Raw genomic sequence first — 15,822 nt, forward strand, 5'->3', positions numbered from 1 at the left:
TGTGGTAATTACACTTTAACGTCGTTACGAGGCAATAAAAGTCACCGATGGAATTGTTGATAGTGAACCACGATGAGGAGGAATGAAATGAAACAGATAAAGGCTTGGAAAAAGTGAAACTTTGAAACGTCGACATCTCTAACGATTCACAGATCGCAGATGATATTTCTATACGCTGTGACACGTAAATATTCCGACATTTTCTGGTTGTACATAAAATGTATTTTAATCATAAAATTTCTGTTAACGGATAAATCGAAGAAAATCCCGAACACATCGAACCGCAACGTAAAATAATTATTACGTCTACGTATAATAAAATGTTACGACAGGATTAAGTGAAATAAAATTTTTAATATATATAATATAAGAAAATTAGCGTGGAGTCGTAAATACCCGTTACGATTTTACAATCAACGCCATGAAACTGATCGATCCCCTATTTCGTTTAAGGTAATAGAGATAGTTGAATTAATTATAAGGCTGAGGTAACAGGTTATAATGTACTCTTCATTCTAATAACAATTGTAGACAAGATGATTACGCTCGTTGCGTATATATATATGTTAATTAGATGAGTTATCAGTTCGTGATGAAACCTTGTAGAATTATTATTCTGTCGTTTAACAAACTCTTTATCTTTAAATTCTTTGATTTCTGAATTATAAGTCAAAATAAAAAATGATGGAAATGCTAGTGGTATTTAAACAGTAAATAGTAAAATACATTAAATATTATTTATTTATTTTATTTTATCTCGAATTCACAGCTCGGAAATGGACTTGGTTTTGTGATAAAATATATTAGATAATTTTTCTATTGAAAATATTTTCTTTTTTTTTCAAAGATATTCTCCAATTTATGTACATCTATTTATGTATACGTTTTAAATAAAATATATTAGTGTACATATTATAATCAAGAAACAAGTGTGCTAAAAAAGAAGTGTACGTGAAGGGCTACTTTATAACGTCAGTATATAAGTTAGACGTATATTTGTAGAAACTTTATACCGTCAAGCGTGGCCTTGATTAGAAAGTGACGCATTTTCTATTTTAGCTGGTTTTCAACCGGATGACGTGGAATCAGAAATTGGTATCGCGTGGTGACACGCGTAACCGCGCTAGTGTGCGGTCCGCAACAGGTGCGAATCTCGCGTATCGGTAATGATCACCCGGTAATTGTCATCATTTCAATCTATCCGGGTGATTACTGTGCCGATGAAGTTGATGGTTACGTCAAACGATTTCTAGTGCGATCGAGATATGTTACTTCTATTAGCTACGTGTGTATTTTCGAACCAATACGTTTTCTTATCGCTGACAAATAATTGTTTAGTTTGAAAAAGATAAGGAACAGTTAACATAAAAAGTAAAAATTGAATAGGAAACAGCATGTTTGTTTTAGCTCAGATGTATAATTATAGGAATTTGAAAAATTTCCTTTAATTTAAAAAAAAAAGTAATCGTACAATATTTCTGCATTGCGGCAGCTAATGACGAGTCGTTGCGACAATAAATACATAAATAAAAATAATAAAATATTTGTATGATAAGTGATCGATATATAAGCGATGAAAATTTTCTCTTTTGACATGAAAATAAATTTCGATGTGGCCGCGAATACATATTTCGTTGCCTTTAATCTCGCGAATATTTTGCGTAGTCTGGGGACTCCTTTAATTTCGAGGAAACGCTGCGTCAAGGTGAAGTCGAGGGGAAACGTGTTACGTAGGTGTTTGGGGGCGGTTGGGAAATTGTATAAGGTGTCGCAAAGTTAGGTAATCGAATATGGTTACTATATTCTATGAGCAGAGATAAATAAGTTTGGATGAATAGCAAGTCACTGAAAGAGGGAAATGTATTTATTTAACTTCTTATATCTGAAATGTCACCCGCTCTCTTTAATCTGGGAGCAATATCATCATAAAGTTAAATTTTGTATCTTATTCGTCGTATATGATTTAGTCTGGTGAACATATAATTCATCTCCCTGGCTATCGATTTAGAACCATACAAAATTTTTTATATTTTTTTGCATTTTTAATAAAATTGAGAAACATGGACAAACTGTAATAGCAGAATTTACCAATTACTGAGGTGTTATATACGTATACACCCACGTTTATAAGTAATAGAACACCTGCTGCTCTGGTATAGAATGTGATAATTGATCTGGATTACTAAGAAAATAATTAAGGATTAGATTAGAATTTGGTGATTGCATAATGATCCAAAATACACGACGAGAAATTGTGGAAACTATTCGCAAGAATTTTAGAAATAATAAATCAATAATTACATGTTAGTGTCTGTATGATTCTTTGATTTAAACCTTATTGAAAGAATTTGAAGTGAATCAAATAGCCTAAAGTCTACATTTGATTTAAGGAGTCGAATCAGAAAGTTAATAATATAAATATCAAAGTTTAATAACAATGATAATTTAATAATTCGAATATCAAAATATGAAGAAAGAAAGCATTTAAACTTATTATATGCATTTAATCGATGAAATTTGTATTACCATATGAAGCATATGAGTTGATTACTAATTTAATCTTTCAATATAATTTAATAATTTTCTAATGGTTATCTTAAACCTAGTAAGATCTATATAATTTTTCAATAAGTACCCTAACGTTATAAGTCATATTTATAAATTAAACAAATTAAGTAATTTTTTCTCGTACGATCGTCTACGTATATATTTAATAATAGTTATTAAAAATATCAGTCAAGGACAATTTGCAATTTATTTAACGTAGCATGTCTATATATAATATGCTTGGAGAAGTAAAATTTTTGTCTGTGATTCTAATTCGATAAGGATTATAAAGAAGGATAAAGGAGTAGTAAAACATACTATTGGAGAATTTTGAGTTAAAATTACCGAGTAAAGTCGAGGATTGCGATGAATACATATGGGTGTTATAAGTTGATTAATAGTATCACAGTTCCGACATATGTTAATGTTATAGCAACAATTTATACTATCGTAATGTCATAAAGTAATAATACACGGCACTATTATTTTCCATGGCTAGTACAATCTATAACATGACGTGGATGCTAATAATAACGCATTACTGAAGAATGGGATTACACGAATTTGCATATCAGTAGTTTGGACTATAGCAATATAAAGTACTAGTGCTATATTACCGTATAATGTGTAATATCAAGGACTGGTAGTACACTAACATTCGTCAATTTCTACCTCGAACAGCAAACTTAATAAAATGGAATACAAATCGAAACACTGACTAATTTTTATATCTCCATCATATTTTTGTTTTAACAAAGACGAAGATGTTGAATGTTTTAAAATGTCTGTAACATAAAATTCAAACGAGAATTTAAGACCTTTTAAATATATACAAACTGAATTAGGTTGAAGGTGATGAAAGGGCGTAGGAGGGTTAAAAGCCGATACCCATAATTGGACATATTTTGTAGTAGCATCTTGTGTTTTATATTTCAAAAATTATTTGTAAATGGATATTTAACATTTCCATATAATGTGTCTTCATTTTATGAGAGAATAGCAAATACGAAGAAAGCAGCAATTTTTTAAACTTATTTTTCTTTATCATATTAGATTATTTATTACATTTCATTCTAAATTACCTCAACAAAATAACGAATTGAAAAGTATTCGATTCAGTTGTAAATTCAAGGTTAAAATCAACTCTGAATTAACACGTGTATGAATACGACTATTGTTAATGTGTTTCTAGAAGAAATTTGGAAAATTAAAGCGTTTATTTAATTCAAAAAACCGGAACAAAATTACATCCCAAGTTACGAAACATTTAATCGCCCCAGCACTAAGGAGGTAATTTTTCTAACATTATATTATATCATTTTTCTACTTCTTTTACCTTAATAAATGTGGGGGCGAATAAATTGTGCTGCACTTTAACAATATGCGTCATACCGTGTCAACAAAATTCATGGAGCTAACGTTTTTATTATACTATTTTATTTTTAAAGGACTCCGGTGACTGATCGTGACACAATCTGGGACTAGGATCGATGTTTCAAATTGTGGTTTCGACGCTCGAAATATATATGTAAACTTTCGCACCTGACCGATTTCACGAGCTGCTATATCGGTTTCACCAACAATACCGATCAATTATCGCTACGTTCCCATTAATCTCTTCCTTCGCAAGATGAACTCTTATTCGAGTATTCTCCCTCGGGGAAAACCATTACCAACGGTCAAAAAATAAAAGCACCCCTTTCAAACAACCCCTTCAATCACCCCAATCACATCCACGAAAACACTCAACCCGTAAAATACTTTTCCTTGAAATACCATACCGGCAAATATTTTCAAACAAACGGAGATAATTCTGACGATTCGTAATTCCTACGATTAACATGTCTGTGATGGCGGTGGCTGATGCTACGCATGTCAGTGACGCCGTAAAGGCCACCGGTAACCAGCAATGATAGATTTAATTATAATATGCGTTAACGAACAGTCACAGTCGCAAAATTGACAAATTAAACAAATGAAACAGACTTTCGATCTATCAAAATTTTCATACTAAATGAACAGTTAGTTTTTGAACTGAATAGACAATCACAGATATAAAATTTTCGATATTTTCCATGTTTACAGTGATAAATTGTGTAACATATTAAATACACCATAAAGCGCTTAAACAGGCTTTTTTTGGAATTTTATTCTCCAATGAAATTTCATTATAGAAATTATAGAATGATGAAATTAAATTTAATAATAAATAATAATTCAGTATCAGGGTGTAATTGTGTGACTAAATGTTTAAAATTGTGAAGCGGAATACCATATGAATAAGTTTTATTTGTCTTGGACAACATTTTGACACGTTTTTAAATGCTAGAATATTTGAATAGTTCATAACTGTTATAGAATAGGAAGGAAAATCACGGACAGATGTTGTGGTTAAACAGTTGAAATAATTTCAACGTGCTTGTCTTTCCCATCACTTTTCGCGACTGTTTTCTCGCCGCGTGCTCCTTTTCTTTGTTCGTTCGATATTACGATTTTTAAAGATTTGTTCATACGCAGAATTGGTTCAGGTTGCATTTTTAAAGGCAGAATAACAGATGGGAAAAGATGTTTCAAGACAAAATGAGATGATATGAAGTGCAACATGTTCTATAATGAATTTTAAGTACCTTTATTGATTGACAGGTATATACGTGCTCTCTTGTATAATCATTCACCAACCACGTAATAATATTAACGAGGACGCAAGCTAGAAGTTAGATTATAGACTTCTCTTTTAAAATTTTATAATTCTATGTGAAACGGCATAAGCTGACTCGTAGCTTGTAAAATTTGTTCCTACAATATCATTTATTTTCTTCTCAAATGTGTTATCAAGATATAACAAGAGAATTTATTAGTACACTATAATAACTTGTAGTTTGTGACTTGTTGAAAATTGTAATTAACATAACTTGTAATTGTAGCGAGTTGTGGCGAGTTTGAAATTTTACTGTTATAATTACCACAGTCGTGACACGTTGCATCGTTGGTAACGAAATTTCAAGAAGTTTACTAGGACGCACATAATATATTCATGAAAGTTTTCTACTTGTAAACGTTTCAAAAATACTTTTACCAGCCTGTAACTGTAAATCCTAACGGTCATTGTTTAATCACGGCTGTTCAACTACTTGTATATAACATCTTTACCTTGTTCTACGTTGATAAAGCAAACGAAAGGCAGAAAGGAAGGTTGAAGGAGCAAATGACAGCATCATTTAATCAGCGACACCTCGCGTAGCGTACAGGTAGTAGAGTATCAACTGGACTAAAATCCGATAAACCGATTCTCTGTACCACCTCCGCCCCTGAAAGGTTATTCGAACAGAATTAACGTTGCGACCCGCAAGCGTCCGTCACTTTTCATTTTCCGGAAACGGGCAGCGTGCAACGGTGAAACGGAACCGGCGATTAAATTGTCGTTTCGCCGTAATCCAACTGGACATCGGTCATAGGGTGTGCCATCGTGATCACTAGTAGCGATAAAAGTCATTAAAGAGCTCAAACCACGCGTATCGCGGCTTGAAAAAAAATCGATACCAGCTAATGAGCAAAAAGTTCTACGCTAATTACGCGCAGCGATCTCATGATTAACTTTTTCGATCTTATGAATGGCTATACGTCAGACAAAATTTATCGTTTTGATGTAGAAGCATAAATTACAGATTCTACTGGAAGAGTGATATATATAAGAAGAGTACATTAAAAAGAAAATCGCTTTGGAATAAAATGTTATTAATTATTCCACCATTGAGTAACGAAGAAATTTTGTTTCTTTTATGATTTAGCTAATAATAATCATAATAATCTTGGGTTTTCAAGTTCTTTGCTGAAATATCGTTTACGCATGTTGATCTGTATTCCTTAAATTTAAATAAAAATATATTGTAAATGTAACGAATGAACTCATGGAAGTATATAAATTCTTTTTTAGAAATTGAATATTAATCGTCTACTTACAGTGACGAACAGAAGCAAGTTTGAGAAGTAATTTTATTATAACTTTATTACAGGAATTTAGTAGAAAAAGCAATTCTGTTTTACAGGAGCGATGAATAGACGTACTATATATCTCTCGAAATAGATGAGTGTTATTACATAGTGAAAAATATCTAGTACAAAGTTATTAATACTCATAGTTCAAATTTTAAACACTCTTTTGACTGCAATTGTATGCAATTAAATTTAAGAAATTGACGAAAAAATGGACTTGGTCAGTTTGGCTTTCGAGAGGTTCGAATGAAAATACCTGATAGCATTATTTAAATTCTAATAATATCACGCAAACGAAACTTTTCATTAAATGTTAAAACAGGAGATACGAATGATCAGTTCTTGGTCAGGTCGGTTATCGAGGATATTATACACTGTAATTCAAAGTAGCCCAAGGGCTTTTTGCAAATGGCAATGTATATGGAAAATTGGTCCCCGAGGGGTTGACATGTAAAGGACACTCGACGAGTAGCATCGGCAAGAAATTGCCCTCCATTTTTCCAACGTCATCTCTTTTCGGCTCCTCAATTTTTCACACGAATGAAAAATCGCTCGTTTTGAGTTCAAGGCGAGATATCCAATCAATTAGTTTCCTCTCATTGAATTCGAGAGTTCGTCAAACACAGCTAACCTCTACCATACAGAAAAAACGATTCCATATTGAATAGATCGATTTTCTTCAAAATTTTCTGCTCCGACGTTCACTGATCTCTAACCGATTGCTCGAAAACATTTCGACCTATTTCACGGTTGATATATTTTATTATATATGTGGCGAGATTGGAAGACTATTTGAAAGTCACAGGCGAGAGATATGATACAGTAACTCACGAAAGTATTCGAACACTTGAAAATATTTTACGAATGCACTAATTATTACATTATACGAAAAATTTTGAAATTTCCTTAGCGTTGCGTAACAGAGGAAGATCTCTTAATTTCTTTTACAGAGAAGCAATTTTAAAATTCAGTACATTGCTGATTAATTCTGTGTTCCAAAAATTGCCCTTTTAATTTTAGAGCTAAACGTGTATATTTAAATTTTGTAATGTTAATTTTAAAAATATAGCGATATTAAAATAACAAAAGCATTGAAATATTGTTTATCTTAACTGTTATAGTCTTTGGCTTCTACAAAAGGTTGTCAATTATATCTTCGAACGAAACAGATTATTTCCACTCTTAGTTATTTTAGATTAAGATATTCTTTTAATAAAAAAAAGTCAAAGAAGATGCTATCCTATTCTTTTTCTGTGGTTTCATGTATGATGCTTGTATTATAGTAAGAAATTGAATACTGTAGAGATGAATAAAAATTACTTCAAAGATTTTCATCGAGAAGTCACGAAATTACTGAATTGCAATTGCAAAAAGTAACTGCAAGAAAACATTCTATTTTCATAGAAATATATTAGCGTCTAAAGATTTCAAACATTTCGCTACGAACTTTTAAGCATTTCAAACGTTTATTAATCGCAAGATACCGAGAGAATGCGATTAAATTCCTGACACAGAGTGACGAAAGGCTTTAACGCTTCGAATAATTTGAACTAATCGATCTGAATATTCAGTATGGTAGATTAAACCCTTTCGCTCGATGTAGGTGTAGCATTACTGAAAGCACTTCTGCTATGTAGACCGGACTAGTTTTTGTTAATACAACAAACTATGTGTATGAAAGTTTAATTATACACTTAAATAAATAGGCTGTGAATGTTATAGAAAATTTTCAAGTACGAATATGTACAGAATGCACATAACGTATATAAATGTAAAACAAAGTATCCAAAGTAAGGTATTTATTATTAATATATATTTATGTATTAAAATATCTACCAGGTGAGAGGAATAAATTTCTATTTAAATTCTATTTGTTTGCCTAATGTTCATAAAAATGTTACTTTGTTTAAACACGCACATCTTTTTTAGTACCATTCATAAATCAATTGTATCAAATTGTAATGCTTTACTATCATATACATCTACAATGATCGTAAAGCCTAATAGAATTAGTGCAATAGAGGACAAGTTACACTTTTTAAACGATGTTATAAATCGAAATAAAAGTGACTCTAAATACATACATATTATAGAGAAAATTTATAGTACTAGATTAGAGAAATGTCGAATCTATAGAGACTGGTAGGAAGCGAAATGATTGTTCGATACGTGACAGCTTATACGCCCTCCGTAGCTTTTCTTTGTTAAAGAAAACAGGTTGAATGAGACGGTATTGTAAACAACGAAAGCAGAATGTTGTTGGGAATAGAACGATGATTAGAGACAAATTGCAATAGAAACAATTACGTTCGTACTCTGTATGTTTGGAAAATACGTGAATGGAGACTTCCGAAATTAGTTTCAAGCCACCACGCTACACACGTAAAAGAACAGTGAAAATTTCTGTAATTCAGAGTAAATGGATTCCAGAGGACGAGCTCGAGGAATAACTTGCATTCTGAAGGACAACTGTACCCTATACAGTCACAGTTACACGTGTCGAAATGAACTCGACGTATGTTCAATTTGAGTCTGTCGTACTAGTTTGAATTAGTTTCAAGATAAATTTAGTTGCAAGAAATAGTTGAAGTTTTGTTACTGTACGCGTGAAATATCGTCTTTCCGAAGTTCGAATTTGACGGCTCAACATCGTCTATTAAATTCTCATATATCGACCTTGTCAGCCACATTAATCTCCTGGCTTATGATTTTGCTCATAAGTACACATATATATATATACTATAATGTTACCTATTTATTGCTTTAGTATAATGTTCAAAGCAAAACTACAAAATATTATGGATAATTTGTATTCAGCAAACTATAGTCTCTTAATGTAAGTGAAGTCAGAGTTAAAGTTGAGCTTTGATATTAGAACAACTTACATTCGTCGTATTTGATCTATAATCTGGGCTATGTAGGGACATAATTCGATATTTCAGAGCAAAAGGTTGAAGAAAAAGAAATTTTCTATGAACTATCGCGAGATATTGAATGTTAGATAGATTTATAATAAAATTACCGAAATTTAATTACTGACTATTTTGAAGAATTATGATAACCCTGTAATTTTCTTATATCAGTTTATAAAAGTGCCATAAAGATTGCTATGTAGGAACACGAATCAGCTATTTTATTTAGACAATTTTTTAATATGTTAATTTAAAGAGAAGTTATAAATCATGAAACTGCAACAGCTTCATTGCAATTTTTGAATAAAAATAATGGTTCTATAAATCTGGAATAATAAAACTAGTCAGTCATTGCAAAAATGTAATAAATTATTGCATAATATATTATGCTATAATATATAAATTCCAATATTAATATCTAATGTCAATATTTATTTATAAATATATATAGTATTAACATATATATATATAACATATATATATATATATAACATATATATATAACATATATATAGTATTAACATATTTTTAACATTTCAATTTTAACAGAAATGTATTTTCCTATTAAGTACTTCTCTAACGAATCTATTTGTTGGTCAAATTTTTTATGAAAATAGACATACACTTCAAATTTAGGTTTTTTAGAACTATTATAGATTGTTCCTTATAAACTTTATAAACAGAACTCGGTGACAGATTTATAAATACCGTCATCTATCTACTATTATGTTATTCAGAATCAATGATAATGTCGAATGAGTACGAGATTTAGACCGAATTCAAGATTCTCAATAATTATTGAAAGAACAGAACATCTATTTTCTCTTAATCGATTTTTACTTTAAAAAAACTTCTACTATCAAAATATAAAGCAAAAGTATAATTTAGCTGTAGCTTGAATCAATTTTTTGATTCAAATCTTCTACATTTTCTTTAAAGATAGAAATACAACTCGACATCTTCGTCGGCCCTATGCACATAAAAAATTCATATTCTAAGAGAAGATTTTATCCAACTGTAGCTTAAAAGTTTCGATAATTTCCCTGAAAGTATAAACTTTCTTAAAAGTACGAACGAAGAAATCGTATTTTCCTGTAAACTCAAAATTCTCTAAGACTCTCCGAAAAATAAGATTTCTATAAAGAAAAATTTAAAAATGTATGTGTTTCCCGTAGATAATACTTGAATAAAAAATTCATGGTAGCAGAGATTTCACTATTTTAAGTTTCATTAGTTTTAGACAAAACTCAGTAGACATAAAGAAGACAAACAGTAACTACTTTTATTATAAAGCATCACTGTTTAAAATGTTAGTACACTAATGTTAATGCAAAAGTTTTGGTATATCGACTTGTTACAAATTGGTTCTTCAATAGATGCTTTCTTCATAATCGAGCATATTATATATTGTATGTGTTATATAAAACATTAAAAAATTTCCTTAGCATTGTAACGAGATACAATTGTCATGATTATATTGATAGAATTTAAAACAAATCTAAATATGCATATATAGAGGTTACAATATAATCATGGTAGTCAAATCTCGTTGCTAGCGAAATTTACATTTGCGAAATGTTTTGTATAGCACGCGTAATATATTCGCAAAACGTTTCTATAAATTTTGAAATTACTTTCATAAGTTACTGTATGCATGTATAACGCGCTATGGGAGCTATAATTCAACTATGAAAAACATCACGAACTTTCTCCACAGCCCAAATCCCATTCAAACAAACACGAAAATGCAACACTCACCGATTTGCGGTACGTCGTACTGTATGCTTCCCCTGGTGGATCTGAACATAATTTGAGAAGCGACGTTGATGCCGTTCCCGGGGGAGGACGGCGGTTGAGCTTGATGCGGAGTCGACTCTCCGGAGAGGTCGATGGAGCGGCGTCCGACAAGAGTTTGGCTTCTCTTTCCGGGAGGCTTGACTGTGTCCAGGCCAAACGGTGGTCTCGACACAAACGTCGCGCCGTTCTGATAATCCCTGTACTTCTCAGGTCCCCGTGATATCGAGTCAGTCTTCATGTTCGCAGCAGTGTTTAACTTGTGCTCGAAGAGATCGTCGTAGTTCGATTGTCTGGTTTCTTGAAAGCTCTTGCGTCCTGTTTCGTCGTCGCATACTCTTATAGGCAGGCTGACCGTGTTTCTTGAGTGTCTACAGTCGATTCGTAGTTTCTTAGTACGTTGACTACCCAGAGGACCACCGCCCATTGGCTGTTGTTGTTGATCCTCGTGTAGAAATTGTTCGCCCGGTTGCGTCGCCGTGTTCATGTATTCCGAGTAGAGCATGTTCAACATAGCGGGTGACAGGGCAAAGAATACAGTCTGTAGCTCCCTAGGCTCTCTGATCATATCGTCGATCAATATACCAGCTGGTGTCCACGAGGAAATTCGTGGCTCGTCGTTCAATAGCAACCAGTTGGACAGGTCGTCTCGGTGAGAGGCCTCGGGAGGATATATCCTGAAGTGCAACAGGTTATTGCCTACCGAGTTTAGCTCGCTCTTCTTTCTGATCCCGCTACCGTGCCGATAGTCCTGCTCCTGTGCACCCTGCATGATGATCACCGGACGATTCCCCACGGCCAGGTCTAGCCCTTGTCCCACGTACGTGAGAAGCCAGAACATGCATACCGCCATCATATATGTTACAATTTTCACCGGATTTAACCGGGCTGGCTTTCGAATCGATTAAAAATTAAGTGTCTTTTGTTTCTCTCCTCTTCTTCTTTTCTCTCTTCTTGGGTAGATTCTTTATGTAGTTTCGCCTTTGTTACTTTTCTTTTTTTTTTGTATGTTGTTTCGTTTTTAGCGCTTTTTATTGTATACACGTACCGCGCTCGATTTTCGTTTGCCAGTCAAAAGGCACGACGCTGAGAGTTTAGGCCGACTTTTCGTTAGCTGTGCAGGGGGAGGAAGCGTTTCTGTAGGGAGCGACTTGAGGGAAGAAAACGCGGACGATGAGCGATGACCGGCGATCAATCGATAACCGTGTAGGCATCCGTTACATGGGAAACGAAACGTTTCTTAAACGCGTTCAACTACTTTTATTCTATCTCTCGTCTTTCTACTTTGCTGCTTTTCTTCTTTCATCGAACACTCTTCTAAATCTTCGGATATAATCGGAATAGGGAGATCAATAAGAACATCACCTATTCTATTCTCTTTCGATTTCCTTCTTCTCTTCGCTTCTCTTCGATTCGACTCGATTCTGTCGGCGATCGTTGCACAGTCCACGATCGTGTCTCGTTAATGTCGCATTTCCGAAAATTCCCGACGATTCGTTCCACTCAATGACAACAGAGGCTCTCGAGGATTTCCGCGTCCTGAAATCAGGCCGTTAGTAAAAAAAAGGATGGCTCTTAGTCGACACTAAGGCGTGTGTCTGAAGAATAATATGCAGTGCCAGTGATGAATGGTGCTGGTGCTGGTCGTGGATACTTATTAAGGTGCTCGATAGTGTGGGCAACAACGAAACTCGATTTTTCTCCTGGTCCTCCTGCTCTTACCCCTGTCCTCTCTCCCTGTTGCCTGCATCGCGATTCTTTCTCTCCTCTGTCTCTATTACAACATGCTACTTTCCACTTTCTGATCCCTCTACTTTCCCCGGTAGAAATCGAAAGTCCAATTTCCAGGATCCACGACCACTTGCGGTCCTTTGGCTGCGTCTGCAGATTCTCTATACTGGTCTCTGTCTTAAATTAGACACTTACTGTCCTCGATGACGTCATAGAAAACTGCTTTCTATCTCTGGTTTCCATGCTGTCGAAGGACCCCGTGTGTCGGTTCACGGTGCTTGACTTTTGGAGGTGCTTGTGTGCCAGTGAGGCGTTATACAAGATTCTACGTGCGGTGTGACACGGCGTGCAGCGGTGACATCGAACTCTCCGAACGACTTTAAAGTGCGGAAAAGTGGCTATGTAGTACGAGAGAGATCAACAGGTGCCCGAAAAATGTGCAAAACCGTGCTCCTGGTTTGGGGGGTGAGGGGGGTGGGGAGGAAGGGGATTAATTAAGGCGCCGGACGACACAGCTGGTCGTCGTGACGTCGAAAACACCGAAGGAGTAGAAGAACATAGTACGCACATCGATCATACAGTGATAGAGTGTGACACAACACAGGCGGCGCGTGTGAACAGAGAGAGAATACAATATATATATATATTATGTGCACGTATATATAGAGAAAAAAGAAAGTTATCGGGCAAAGGTGCAGTTGCGGAACATTACCCAGTGTATTAACAGAATATGATGTGTTTACATATGATTTAACGTGTGTTTCTGTGCGAAATACTTGCTTCTGTGACTGCGTGCTGCGATATCTTCGCCCTTCTGCGCCTCTTTCTCACCGTGGGACCTTTTCTCATGCGATACGATTAACAGATAACCTTCCCTGCCAAGTTCAAATCTTCTGTTTCCCGTCGCACACAACACTCTTCTTCTTCTTTTTCTTCTTCTTCGCAGTTCTCGCACGTAAAATCCTCCAAAGTCTGATCGATGATCGTTGATACTCTTTCAACAACTTTCAACGACCTTCTACTCGTGGAAACTCGTTTTACAGTCGATTACAATACCCGTAAACGTACTCGTGTTTAAACTTGGTTTATTCAGCGGCTAGTTTATTCTTGCCGTGACGGGCTACCGTTTCATCCAGTTTGTTCATCACCGACGGACCGGATCACGCGAACACAAAATGGTGCGAACACCAGTTCACTAACATGTTGCTGACTGTCGTTCGCTGATACTCGTCATCCACGACGATGACGTCGAGAACGTCCGGTTAAAAACGCGTCGATCGACGTAACCACGGGGACCAACCTGTTTCCTCCTTCCTTTCTAATCTTGTTATATCCCGCTGCCTCGTACTATTCGTTGTTCGTTCGAACCTCTTCAAAAATGAATTCACTTTCTTCTACTATTCTTCTATGCTCAGCTGTTACGTTCTCTTGCGACGAGTTTGTGTTGCTCGCATGCTCGCCTTTGCCGCGAGCAGAGTATACGTAACGTACGTATACACGTAGGTTCTGGGAGACGCGAGAATGCCAAAGAAAAGTTGTTCGTTCCCTGTTTGTTGAATGGTCACCGATTCCTTTTCCTTTCTCAGTACGCCGTACGGTATTTAGACGCGGGCCGGGCAGGAAGTCGCGAAAAAACAGCGGCTGCGGAGTCGGTGAAAGGAGGTTGCGGCCGTGGATGTTGCTTTGTTGGCCGAAAGTCGAGGGATGGAGGATCGAAGGGTTGGGACGGTGGGTTAGTTTAGCGAGTGAGCTGGCTGGCGCCCTCACCAGAACTAACTCCCACGCTGCGCGGCAAGAGTCACCGGGTTTAATACACCGCGCATCTCCCTACCACCCCATCGAGACACCTGCCGTTCTCTTCCCTTTTCACCCCCGGACTCTAACGCTGCTAACCCGGCCCCGGCCACCCCGTGCATCGTTCACGCTTCCGTTCCGCATCGAGTCTCACACACCGGCCAACACTTGTGCCTTTTCCTCCCTCTTTCTCTTTCTTTCTCTCTCTCTCTCTCTCTCGCTTTTATTTTCCTTTGTTTTGCGTTTCTTTTTTTTCTCTGTTCGTTTTAACGTGCTTTTCGAATCCGACTCGCGTGTGATTCTGTGGGTCTTGGATATGTCTGGGTCTTGAAAGAGAGGTCTTTTATGGAGAGAGGTTTTATAGCGGGCGAGTGGCGGGCGGCAGACTGCTGCCTCCATGTAGTCACCGTTTCGCCAACTTAACAGCTGTTGCGGGTAAATGTGGGCAACTTGCAAAAGAAATTGAATCAGACGGTTGTTGAGTGATGGCTGGTCTCGAGGACTTTTTGGTTGTGGTAGGTTGGTTTATGAGACGATTGAGTCGAAGATGATCTCATTGGATTCATAAAATATTTTATGAATGAAGTTAATAAGCAAGATCGTAAGACAATTACTTGGGATTATCGGCTACATAGTTTGGCAAATGCATAATTATTCAATTAATTTCATCTGTTTGTAAAAGAAAATGTTGTTTTGGTTCTTTAGTTACTAAGGTTTTGGGATGTTGTGCTGTTAATTAGACACTTGGGATGATTTATTACGATGATATCCAAACCTATGTACATCGTCTATTAGACTCGGTAAAATTTGTTTAATTGTTCCTACTTTTTTCAAATAAGTCACTTGAATTTAACGATAATTTGTTAAACCATTAAATCGAATAATTATTACATATTTAAATAGAACTGCCTTGTTGAATTACTATAGATAAAGGTATAATTGTGTAAATGTGTAAATGTGTGAATGTAAATTAGGTAAATGTGTGAAGTAGATTAGAATGTAGATAAGATACAAGTTCTAAAGAAAGATAAGGATCTATAAAACGGGTTAT

The 15,822-nt window shown here is 35.3% G+C and overlaps 1 protein-coding gene across 4 annotated transcripts in view; it reads right to left on the reverse strand.

Annotated features, from left to right (window-relative positions):
• LOC132914362 (uncharacterized) overlaps positions 1 to 15,822 on the reverse strand; it is a 67,475-nt gene that overhangs the window by 13,180 nt on the left and 38,473 nt on the right. The window contains exon 1 of one of the 4 annotated variants that reach the window (XR_009659573.1): positions 11,211 to 15,537. Coding sequence is in view for 3 of the 4 variants with exons in the window: in XM_060973425.1 (XP_060829408.1) it covers positions 11,211 to 12,102 (892 nt within the window). In the remaining variant the exon portion in view is untranslated. Of the gene's footprint in view, positions 1 to 11,210; positions 15,542 to 15,822 lie in introns of those variants that run through there. The other 3 variants (XM_060973425.1, XM_060973424.1, XM_060973423.1) reach the window with 3 other exon arrangements.

This window comes from Bombus pascuorum, chromosome 14, assembly GCF_905332965.1.
Source record: "Bombus pascuorum chromosome 14, iyBomPasc1.1, whole genome shotgun sequence".
Lineage (NCBI taxonomy): Eukaryota > Metazoa > Arthropoda > Insecta > Hymenoptera > Apidae > Bombus > Bombus pascuorum.